General features: G+C 37.1%; 1 protein-coding gene across 4 annotated transcripts in view; it reads right to left on the bottom strand.

Annotated features, from left to right (window-relative positions):
* FAM193A (family with sequence similarity 193 member A) overlaps nt 1-12,979 on the bottom strand; it is a 76,391-nt gene that overhangs the window by 36,254 nt on the left and 27,158 nt on the right. For 2 of the 4 annotated variants that reach the window (XM_088056896.1, XM_005517887.3), the window contains exons 2-6: nt 8,659-8,724; nt 5,827-6,072; nt 3,383-3,549; nt 2,956-3,123; nt 878-1,112 (exon numbers count right to left, since the gene is read on the bottom strand). In XM_088056896.1, coding sequence (XP_087913022.1) covers nt 878-1,112; nt 2,956-3,123; nt 3,383-3,549; nt 5,827-5,916 — 660 coding nt within the window. In that variant the 5' untranslated portion in view covers nt 5,917-6,072; nt 8,659-8,724. Of the gene's footprint in view, nt 1-877; nt 1,113-2,955; nt 3,124-3,382; nt 3,550-5,826; nt 6,073-8,658; nt 8,725-12,979 lie in introns of those variants that run through there. The other 2 variants (XM_088056894.1, XM_088056895.1) reach the window with 1 other exon arrangement.

Here is a 12,979-nt window from a genome sequence, read left to right as displayed (position 1 = left end):
TCCTCACCTATGGCCATCATAGTGGATGTTCCATCTATTTGTTCCTCTCTTTACCTATCCAGACAGTCACTTTTACCTAGCTGGCAATAAAATCCAACTTCCCCATTTTAGCCACATTTTTTTTTCTACTTGCACAAAGCTTACAAAAGAAAAGGGATGGACAGGATGAGGACCTTAACAAAAGTTGCACAAGGAAGGATTAATAACAAAACAGGATTAATAACCTTCTAAGACCTTAAAAAAATAAAATTACAGAATTTATTTATGGTATTACTCACCCAATGGACACTTTCTCAAGAAGAAATTTTTAAGGCTACTGCCCATTTTATATCCAAATATGTAATCCCAAGTCTAACATCAAAATCAGTTGACAAAAACAGCATTTAAGGAAGAACTTTAGAAACAATAAATTACATAGCAGATTAAATCTGAGGCAACACAATCTTTTCAAGTAGCCATCCTAGATTGTGAGTGAAGAGTTGAACATGGAAACAATTTAAGTTAGTGCTACATACAGAAGTTGGTGTCATTAATCATGGTTGTCAAGAGACCATTAAAGATTAACAGAGAAGTGTTTTCCACACCATGATAGGCAATATTTTGAAAATCTGCTTAAAGATTTGTTTCAGAGTGTGTGCCACAAACAACATTCCTTCTTTGTGAAGATAAACTGATTTCATCAAGCCACTCTAAGAGATACCTACACCACACTTCTGAATATTTAACTGCAGTTTCAGAATTTCCCTGTATCTAAGGATGAACACAACAAGAACCTTACAATTCACAACCACAGAAGACACATGAAAGAGCCCAGAAACAACTCTGTCAGCATTAGTCCTGGCAAGCAGGAGCACCAAGGCTGTTTTTTCAGTCTTACCAGAGTAACTAGGAAGGCGCTGATTGTACACGCTGCCTGACAGAGTGCACTGTACTCTTCAAGTAGGAGTGAGATGAACTGCTGTGCCTGGGGTGGCCCTTCTGTTGCTAACGTTGATGCAACCTTAGATCCCAGGGACAAGTGTCTGAGCAGACGAACCTTCATTTCAAGCACATATTCCCTAGCTTGCTGTTCCAACCGTTGGTAAAGCTGGTATGGATCTCTTTCACAAAGCCTTTATTGTTAGAATATTTGTGACAAAAAAGGAAATAAAAGAGCATGGAATCAACAGTTTTCATTTTTCTGGACATATTTACCAGTTACCATTATCATCATCATCAGAAATTACCACAGTGGCTCAGGTTTAGAGAACTACTTTAAATCTCAGAGAACACAGTCTAGTCCCCTACTTCTACACTTATGGGACTGAGCTCCTGTGTACCTTTAGGACTAGGATGCCTGCACACCTGATTTAGGACTTTACAATTCACTTCAACTTGTGAGCTCAAAATCTTAACTCCATTTGCATCCAACCCTGCAGGCACCCAGACTCTTCAGATAAGCTTCTTCATAACTTCTCCACATTGTTCTTAACATATGACAAATTTCTGTCTACAGAAGAAAACTGATTATGATGGCTGCTTTGAACCACTTCAAATAATTCAATTTCACTCTAAATTTCTGTGCATGGAGTTTAAGTATGCAGAGAATGCTTTGGGTTTTATACAGCACAGGGAGGTGGGAGGAAGAAATGAATGGGTTAAGTACTTAAGAGTTAGGTAAATAGAAGTCTGCAGTTATCTAATCCATGCTTTTCCCTCACCACTCACAAAACAGTCTTTTTTTTTTTAAATGTATTTAATATTAATACTTCCATTGACTACCTTTGTAAAAAACATTCCACATGATATTAGCACTACAGACTGGGCACATTGGTGCCTGCTCAAACCATATCCTTTTTTTATTTTACACTTTACAGACCATAGGGAACTCAAGTGAAAAATAATCCAACTGGTATTTAAGGTTTCCTTCTTTGAGATCCTGTCTCTTTGTATTTTAACAATCTCTGTCAAAAGTGAAAAACAGTTCCGAGTAATATAAGCTCCTGAGTATGTAGGAAAGTTACATAAGTATATGTTCTCATATGCAAAATTTTTCCATTAAGGCGATGCATAACATCAATAACCACTCTAGCTGTGATTCAGTTTTAATTACCAACACACTACACAACATTTAAACATCTTTGATTTCCAGGCCTATATTGCATGTTTTGATCACTTCAATAAACAAAGTGTGACTAATAGGGAGGGACACTATATTACTCTGCTTGTACACAACTCATGTTCAAAACCAAACCGTTTTTATATAAGCGAAGTGCAATATGCTTATTTTATTATCTATTAAAGCCAGTTCAGGTGTACAGTCATTAAGAGTAGTGCTAGATGAATTTCTCTTTTAAATATGTCTTTACCTCACCAGAATTTAGGTTGAACTAGAAATTGCATATGAGAGCTACAGCTGGACAGACTGCTCAGATCTCAGTACACTAAGCACATATGGAACCTAGGAAATAAAAACTCCTTGACCACATATTGAGTTAGAGAGAAAGTGAGATGATCCTACTGGAGCTCTTTAAGGTTTGCCACACTATTTTTAAAAGCAAAAAAACCTGGAGATCACTGAGGATCTCATTAAGCCCATTTTTACTTCAACACCTACCAAAGCTACAATTGTGGCTTCTAAAATGAGAATGAAATTGAAATCCACCTCATCTAGTGATCAATGCCCAATGTAACTTTTTTTATTTTTATAAAATTTCTTCCAGGTGTTACAATCACAGTAAGATGCAAACACTAACTACCACTACTACCTCAGGCTAGTTCCACAAGGTAAGATTGTCATGTGGGGCAATTCAACCTTAACATTGTCTTATGAATAAGGCCTTTTAAAGAACAACATTCTGGAGCCCTTTCATAATTATACATTTATATTCCTATTGCAAACAGCGTATTAATAGCTTCCATGTGTTCAAACTAGTACTGAAAAAACCAATAGAATTAATATTATTTGAAGAATACCTATCCACCAGCTCTTTCATTCCTTCTTTATCTGGTACCAACGATTGGTCTTGGTCATCTGCCAAAGGGGTCCCAGCTTGACGATAAATACACCGAACCATGTATCTGACTTCGGACCAGTAATTCTGAAGCTGCTGAGGTTCACGTTCAGGCTCTGCTGAATTTTCTCTGCATGTGAAGACAAAAATAATTACCCTCTACTTGTATGCACCACATAGGTGTACTGATTCCTGCTGTTCCAGAAAAACAAAAAAGTACATCTGAAAATGTTTAAAGTATGAAACTGGGTAAAGACTGCCATCTAGAAATTACTGTTACTGTCAGACAACTTATTTCAAGAGTTTAAGCACACACCTACAAACAAGCTACAACACCGCCAAAATCTGACTACAACCACCATGCTACTGAGGTCGAGTTCAGTTCTTACCTGCGTTCATTACAGGCTTCACAGTTGCATGCTATGTCTGAAGGAGAGGAATTGCTAAGATCTGCAGCAGGCACTGTCTGTGCACCAACAGTTATTCTTCCTCCTCCTACAGATTCCTGCTGTGATCCACTGTTTCCAAGAGGCATGTGCAAAAGGAAATCTTGGCTCTAAAAAAAACAAACAAAACCCAAACAGTTTTTAAGGTATAAAATGTTATTAGGTAGACAAATATTACAGTGGCAATTCTTAGTGCTGCATGTATTTTGGGAGGACACTCAATCAGGCACAAAGAATTAGTCTTGCAAAAGCCTAATAAATGCAAGAGATGGACAGAGATGACCAATGATACAAACAGAGCTTCATTTTTAATGATCAAAGTACACTGGTTAGTTATAATTATCACCTTTATATACTTCAGCATAAACAATGAACTAAGCTAAAGGAAGGCTTGCATCATCCACACTTATCATAAACCTGCATAAACCAGCACTCTATCTTCAGTCTCCACGTAACAGTATGTTTGGCTTCCGGGATTTAACAACCCCTTCTAGCAAAAATCAAAATCTCCTTGTTTGTAACAGCCAGAAATAATTTTATCATAGCAATGGATGTTAGAAAGCTGCTGCCATTGGAATGGATGCAATCTCCTGTGCATGGTGCTGTTCAATTCTAGCATGACACAGACCACTCGCCCAACACTGCTGCTATTTTTGTCTCCAGTTTCGTTCCCTTCTCTGTGCTCCAGCCCAGCACGTGCCATGCTTCTCTCCTGCATCCTCCCAAGTCTGCCACCAGATTTCCCTGGCACCAGGCAGAGACCTCTCTCACATCTCATGATTGCTGATGGTTTTTTTGTGCCCCAAATCCTGGATCAGGATGGAGACGGGTAAGAACAAACCAGCATGCAGTTGCTGTCAAGCAAGCTAATGAGAGCAACAGCAACCTGAACACAAGAACATCTACAGCAAACCTGTAACCTGAACTCACTCTGAGACTTGCAGTCACTGGTAACAATTTATTTTTTTTTAGCTAATTTTGGCTTTTTTCCCAGCTGGCTTCTCTAATTTGACTAGCTACCTAATTGATACTAGATACCTAATTGCCTTTTTAAGTCAAGCTTTCAATCTTGGAATATCTATTTGCTATCTGCTTTTAAAAATTCCTCTTTAAAAATGAAAAAATAAACAGTTGCCAAATTAAAAAAATATATAAAATTTTATTTACACCTGGAGTATTTGTAGCTAAAGAAAATGTTTCAGAAACAAATCCTGCCTCCTTACACATCTAAGATGTTCATTTTCTTTACTAGCTCCTTAAACAGAGCTTAAATGTGTGAAAAAATTTGACTCAACTGAATGATAATATGCCTCAGTCTTGCTGTGCTTTGAACTCTCCAGAATGTTTACCACCATACCACCACAATAATTCCCTTAGATGTAACGTCTTTTGATTAGTTTACTACCATTGTTAATAGCAACATTATCTGTAAACACAAGCTGTATATAACTGATATACTCTTAAAATTTTCCTCACAAAAATCATCCTTAACTATACTTTTAAGTATTACAAGCTAAACAACACCCTCTGTACAATCTTTCTTCACAGTGATTTACTGAAGTAAAAATCTGTATGCGCCTATGGGCGTGTGCACAGCCTATTAGCTTTCTGCAAGGAGATGTCAGCTGGAATCTACAGCACTTCCAATTATCCCAAGTGTGAGACTTCCCAGGTCAGTCACGAAGACTTGGTTCTGCAGTATAACACAGTTTATATCTAATGAGGTTTTGCTGGCCCTGTCAACGAACTTTTAGTATCTTCCTGCAACACTAAGCACAGCTCTTATATGAGGTTGAATTCACCACTTGAAATACTAGCATCACATATTAAATTGGTACTTGCAGTGCTACCAAGACTAGGAAACTGTTACATTCATGCTATCCAAAGTTGTGCCTCTTTACTAAAAAACACAGGAAAGAAATGACAGCAAAACCTAGATATCTGCAGGGAGGTGTCAGTGCAAGGGCAGTGGCTCAAGAAGTCCACTGAAAGAACAAGGAAAATTCACACAGTTTACTTCATAAAGTGAGGAAAATGCAGTATGAGCAGACAAAATAGAAAAACATGTAATGAGTAAGGTCATGTTGGCAAAAGTAGAAGAAACTGGATTTAAGTACAGGGGATATGGACAAAGCTTGAGACCCAATGAATTAAACAAAAAACCTCAGTAAAATCAGATCTCAACCTTGCTATACTTAAAACTCCACAAGTCAGAACCAGAACCCCTCACTTTTGGAACAACTTCCCTATTCAGTTTAAATAAAACCAAGTCAAAATCACTTCAAATCCTTTTTAAGCATTTACAGCTCCAGTGGTTCCAAAGCACAGAGTGACATGCAGCCCATAATTAAACATCTTCTCAGTCTACTGAGGTACTTTGAACTTACCACAAGAGACTGCTCTATTGTAGCGTGCCTCTCCTCCTTTTCGACTGTTCTTCGACAGTCTGGACACACCCACAGTGGAAGATGCAGCATATTGTTTGCTTTTGGAGATGTGGAAAGTGCTGTTTTGCTAGAATTTTTTATTCCGCTCTCTGAAAGCGAAGTATCTTTTCGTTCACTTCTACAAAGAAGACAATGCTCGCCAGTTGTATATGGTGCCCTTTGGCCCAAGCCAAAGGTAAACGGTGTCTACAAACAAATGTTTTGATAGATAACTGGTTATTCACAGAATACATATCAGAAAAGGTGTTCTGATATTTGAAGCAAACAACAAAGCCCCCAAAAAACCAACACACATATTTTACTAGTCATTATAAAATGGTGAATACTTTGAGAGTCCCAAAATCAAACAGAGCAGTCTCAATATCCATGAGACAAACAATTCTGACTATTAATACACTCCCATTTCAAAAGAAATGTTTTCAAGGAGCATGGTCTACAGGCTTTCCCTCTAAATATTTTGGCCTATATGTAATAATCTAGTAAGTAAAATTAAAAAGTGATATTTACTTTTACTGTCACCATTTACAGGTAAAAAGAAAAATATCTCCTCTTTGAAGCTCTGTGACATTTCCTTTTATAATGCTACCTGAAACAAAGTCACTATCAGCTAAGCTTATTACAAAATTAAACTTTAAATCAGTATCAACAAAACAAATAAGTAGGGTCCTAAAATCCACTATCAGCTATTGAATCAAGTAGATTGGCAACAAGGTACTTCAAAACCTAAATTCTAAATTCTTTTCCAAGATGCTACTGTGCATGTAACTATGGTTCTGCCATGCAATGCTGATTCTTCACCAAGGCTGATAGTCAAAAACAAGTCAGGCAGCACAAGACAAAGACAACCCAATTTTGTGAGACATAAGAGATGACTGGAACAAAATATCATGTAATGGCAGAATCACAGATTTGCTCAATTTTATTACAACTAACTCTGCCTTAATTCATACCATGTTCTATGTAAGCATCAAAATAGTTTAATTCCTTCTCAAAGAAAAAACAAACTAAGTAATTCAAGCACTGCTCTTGATTCTGCTCCAATCTCAGTACTAACAAAAAATACAACTTTGTAAAGCTCAACTGCACAAGCACAGGTGAACAGTTCTTTAGAGCAAAAAAGCTAAACCATAATTCACTCTCTTCTTGTCCTCACAGCAACAACAAATCAATTCTCTATTGCTGACATCTAAAGAAAAACAGCAGAACATTACAATCTCTGATTTTTCTTCACATTTATAAAACTGACAGACTCAGCAATATGGAAAGGAAAACTAAGAATTCTAGGCATAAAACCCCAAAAGACACACTGATTAGCTCCACAAATATCTCCCTATCTTTCAAAAGTTCATGAAAAATTTAACCAATTTAGTAAGAACAGCTAACCTTTACTCACTGCTGCCACTTCTAGAATTTGCACCTAAGCACTAAGGCAGGAAAAAGAACACAATCTCTCCAGGAGTCTACTGCAGGTTTTTAGAAAACCTCCTGCCAGCTGAAAGGTCAGGGCTGACCAACTCCTTTACAGACTCTACAAGCACAAACAGATTTCCCAAGTTAGACATTCCTCTTGGCTGACCAGCACTCAACTGAAGATCTCATTCATGCCTAAAACCCCTGCATGCAGGAGGCCATGGCTGTTAAGCCCTGAAACTTTCCTTCTTAAATTATTTTTTTTTGAAGTCAGATTAAGTCCCTGTCAGAATGATGACATCTTCATTACTGTTTTGCAGGCAAATCCTTATGAACATCATTTGCAGGACATATTCCAACAATTAGGAAAAGAAGAGGACAAAAATGCAAAAGTTCAGAAGCTAAGGCAACCTGACACTTACTCTTTGGCAAAAGTAAAGGTCATGGCAAACACACCTCAGCCACACTGCAGGGACTTCTAGAAGTTAAGATGTGTGTGTGTAACTTGCTTAAAGCTGCACCATGTTCATTAAAAAATGCCATGGCAAACACAGGAGGAACAACAATTTTTGTTCTAGCCAGATTCAGTGAAACCCCAACAATCCCCCCACAGGGCCCATGTTTACGACAGATGTGAAGTTCAAATTAAAGGCCCTGGTTCCTACAGCACAATGCAAATCAAGAATGAAAGTTGGAACCCTCTCTGATACCTGTTATGACTCCATCCTACCAAAATGAAGCTATAAATTCCAGTTTCTTATTTATTTAAAGCATGATGAATGCAGTGACTGTTCATGTGACCATTTCAACGCAAGTAAACTCTTACTGGATTAGGAGAGCTTGCAATTAGGTCACATTTGTATGTCTCTTCAGCATCATCAGAACAAAGTGCACATTTTGTGAAAAGCATGATATTTTTCCACTAGTCAAGCTTCAAAAAATGTGGGATGTATCTCTGCAAGAAAACACCCAGTCTCACTTTGTCTCTGAAACATGTTCAGATATAACATTCATAAATGAAAGCTGGAAGTAGGACAAGCTGGAACAGAAATAACTGCATCTCTGCTATGTATTTAGATTTATTTCTAAGAATAACTTTATTACCATAAAACTGCATAGATCTTTTTAACATCCATGTCCAATTTCAAGAGTACTATAACAATAAAATTTTACTTTATAAAAAAGCTTCCAGTGCTTTTTAAAGCTTGAATAGGAAATCAGACTTCAAGTAGCAACATTCCAATCTCACACAGCATTCTTTTTGAAGAGTTTGATTTAGTACCTTTAATACTGCTTAATATCTTCTCCCATTAGTAAATAATTCTGCTTTTATATATACCCACAAAATTTGACCTCACATACCTGAGAAACACCAGTGAATTCTGATCCAACAGAACTGTCTGTAAACTGTGTACCATTTAGTGAAACCTGGAAAAAAGTAACAACAGATTGGTGACAATAGTTGAGTTTATTGCTAAAAGAGCTTTATAAAAATTAAAAAAAAAAATCTTCCTCAGTATCTGAAGATTGATACAACAGCTTTTGAAATTGAAATCGTTGTTCAACTGCAGAGATGGAAATTTCCTTGTTTTATAGAAAAGCTATACAGATGCAAAAGTTTGGATTTTAAACTTCTGCACTGTAGCTGTTTCAGTAGCATCTCTGAGCTGAAACAACTGCTACAGGAAAACAGAAAAGTAATAAGCAAAACTACATCTCTCCTTCAGTATTTGATGGTTTGCATTTAGCTTTTAAACTTGTACTGTAAATCAAAACAATTAACAAAGATTCTTGCCTTCTGTAATTTGAATGCCATACTGCTTAGAAAAACATGCAGTGTTAACCAGAAGAGTATTCTACAGCAAGCTTCCCAGTGGCATTCAGTATTCCAGTGCAGCAGCTTTCCTCCTGCCCCAGGTTATAACTCATACAGAAATCTCCAAGATCTCTTCTACACAAGTGCTACAGAGACTACACCAGACAGCAGTGAAGTGCCTTTTACAAGCCCCAAGTGTTTTCTCACAGCACTATTTGAGGACACTAAATCAAGAGGAAAGTCAAGACAATGTATGAATTCAAGTCAGTGACAATGAACAGCTCTAGATCATACCAACTTGAAGAAAATGCATTTCATTTTTAAAGCGGGAAAGGAGAAATAAAGTCAGTCAATTATTTTAGTCTCTCCTTCTTCTTGAGCACTGGTTGACCTTTTGAATTTCAGATATCAATTATCTCATGCCTCTGTTCCACCTTTCACATGTTTTGCTAAACTCTGTTTTGCCCTCCAGTTTCCCACCTATTGTTGTTGAATATTAGTGTTTCTAGGACTACTCTAAAGACCACAATAAAACCAGTCTGTCTGACCAAGAACACCCAGATCTTGTGTTCTGGATTCAGAAAACTTTTCTACCCTGTGCCCAAACCATAACTCTAAACTGGAGCTGTCCTTAGTGCAAAGGAGCATCTTTCAGTTTTGTACATCTTGCAGCATACCCTACTGCTCAGTTTAGAGACAGGGAGATTAGAGCAAAGCCACTACCTTCAGCTGAATTTTTCCCAAGGCAAAGTGGGGGATTGTCAAATCACTGCTAGAGAAAATACAAATAAAAAATCACATGTCTTCACTTCCATACCCTATCCTATCTTTCCAGAGCAGATATTTAAGAAAATACCCTTCATATGCAAGTCAAGCATCTCAGGTCTAATATTATGGGAACAAAAATGCTGATGTGGAAGAAGTTCCCTATTTTTATTTAGGCACTTTCCAAGAAGTGGAAAAAATAAGGGTTGTTTTATTAAAAGAATTCTTTTTCATCAAGAAAAAATATCCTCCAGTCTGGAGGTTCACTGATTATTGGCATGCATATACATTCAAAAATAAAGAAACCAGTAAGAAAGTTTAGAATGAAATAGTTATCTGCAGCTAAAAACACTTTTTTAGGGAAAATTAATAAAAAGATAAATTTATCCAAAGACATTACTTATTCATTAAGAGAGTACATTTACCTTCTTTACATTCAAGACAGTGATAATGCGAAAGACATAAGCCATCACATTGAAACATGCAGGCATTGAGTGACCAAGCTAAAGATACTCAGATGTTACTAAAGCAAAGACAAAAACAATGGGAGGTTTTTGTTATCCACTAAATGCCACAGGAAGCCAAGACAAAACACTGAATATCTGGGATGACTGCTTCATGGAACGAGCTGTCAGAAAAAACATCTCTTGATCCTAAGCACTGTGCAGAATTTGCTTAAAAATATTAGTGTAACCCTCCCCCAGAATTTAATAGTGACCTAAATATCCTAAATAGGAACAAACCCCAAGGAACTTAGAGAGGAATTAGAGAAATAGGAGGAAACAAAGAGAATCATCAAAAACTGTAGGTGTACAGGTATCTGTAGGCAATGAGATATAAGACATTGTATGTGAGGCCTAGAGGAAACACAAAAATAACAAAAAAAGAAAGACTTAAGTGGGGATGAATAATGACATGACAGGCACGGAAGGAGATGGCTAAAGTAACGTATTAGAGAAAATATTAGAAGAATCTTTTAAAAGTTGTTCAAATGAGGCTCAAACAATAGCAAGCTGAAAACGAGAAAAAAAAAATTAAGACAGTCCCACAAATAATTTAGGAAAGAAAAAAAAAGCATAAAAACTACAACTAAATCCTTTCTTGAGGCACATGAGAAACAAGGAGTCTGTCAGGATCAGCAAGGCTACAGTAAGTAAACAAATAGAAGCATAAAATAGAAAAAAAAAAGCTTAAGTAACCTAAAGTCAGGGCAAAACCACCAGAATTATTTTTTGCATGTTTATGTTTATTAGGGAGGAACTTAAAGATATTCTCACAGTAAAAGGCATTTATGGAATATGTTTAAGAGGATCTGTTTCAAAGCAAAGGCCTGCTAGAAAAAAAAACCAAAAACAATACAAAGAAAATGGACTAGTGAAAAATTAGCAAACCACCAAAAGAGGATGACATTCAGCCAAGAGTCTTAAGGAAGCTCAAGGACCTCAGAGTTGCATTAATAATTTCAGTATATTAATGCTTGCTTTGTGCTTCACTAGTACTAGAAGAGCAAATTTATATTTTTTTATTATTTAATTATTAAGCTTTTTAAAGACAAATTGCAGTTATCCAAAGTGTGAATCAAGAAAATGCCTGAGATGACAAAGTTAGCTAATAGCACTAAATTCTTCATGTAACTAAAGAGACTGAAGAATGGCAGAAGGACCTTCCAAGATCTAGTTACTGTGCCATATGTTGACAGATATAACTGTGTGCAGAGAATTCAAGTGGAAGTGACAAGCTAGATAGTTGTCACTTCTGGCTTACCCTAACTTTTTAAATTTAATTTCAAAAGCTTTATTTTTTCATTCCTGAGTATCCTTTATAATTATTTTAATGTTTTGCATTTTAAAAAGCTATTTTGTGAAGCTAAATGCTATAAGGAAGGCTGACATGGATGATGAGAACATCTGAATCTCCACAAGCACTCTTCACCATAATGAAAAGTGTGTATATGAAGTATTTCTGCTCTTACTATGAATTTTATTTACAGTGGAAAATATATAGAGAAATAGATCTCGTGTTTCTTGGAAGTTACTGTCACACTAACCCACCTTATCCAAAAGGTTGATTTTCCTGGAGAATAAGGCATGCAACATCTTGGCACAGCATAACTCATACCAGAAAGCATGAAGAACGAGGGAATCACAGTTTAAACAATACTGCCTGATTACACCAGAATGACCTTGAAGAACCAGTTGAGCAATTAGAAAATAAACACTCACGGACTGCCATAATTTGCTCTAATAGCCTGTCACTATTGAAATCAGACCTTCAGGAGGCTGACACATTACTAGACAACATACTCCCATCTGTCTCACAACTGAAGCCTTGGGAAGCTCCACAAACATCATGCAAGTAAGAGTGATGCAAGATCTCAGGAGAGCTCAGGAAAAGAAAAGCACAGGAAGGAAATTTAGATTCAATCCACCATCACTGAACCCTAAACTATTCAAAAGAAATGTGATGCTAAAAAGAAAACAAAAAAAGAAGATTGAATCAAATTTCTCCCAGAGAAAGAGCAAGGATAAACTACACTGATTTTCTCAGGTGCATTAGGAAAGACAGATTAGAAAAAAAACGATGTTACTAAGAGACAATTACAGCTACACTCAATTCTACAAGGTCTTAATATAATAATTGTATTCCATATCACTTGAATCAATTATCTTATTTTTATACAGGGAAGTGAAAAATTAAGTTTGTAGAAACATCTATCAATATCTGAGTAATAGTAATGAAACTTCAGCCTGCTACCCCTCCCAATACCTATCCAGATGTCTTGTCCATGCCACCTGTTCTCCTGCCTGCATTTTAAAGCCAAAGCCCATTTGCCACAGCTTTCCTGTGCTCAGCCTTGCCTCAGGCACTTCCAGCAGGGCGCACAGCACTGCCTCAGCTGCCCCTGGTCACCCATCACCCTTCAGCAGCCACACTCTCAGCTCCCACTCTCTGCTCAAGACCTCACTCCCTGCAGCCCCAGCAAAACCCTGACTTGGGCATGCTCCAGTCGCAGCTTGAGCTGTTCTCTCCTCTCCCAGACACAGCTAAATTGGTGACAGAACTGCTGCTGGCAGCTGAGTGACACTTACAAAATCCCAACTG

The sequence above is a fragment of the Pseudopodoces humilis genome, chromosome 6 (assembly GCF_049639895.1).
Source record: "Pseudopodoces humilis isolate 2021_Gansu_Grassland_sample_001 chromosome 6, ASM4963989v1, whole genome shotgun sequence".
NCBI lineage: Eukaryota > Metazoa > Chordata > Aves > Passeriformes > Paridae > Pseudopodoces > Pseudopodoces humilis.
The sequence above is the reverse complement of the archived record's forward strand: the minus strand, read 5'-3'. Positions and strand labels throughout refer to the sequence as shown.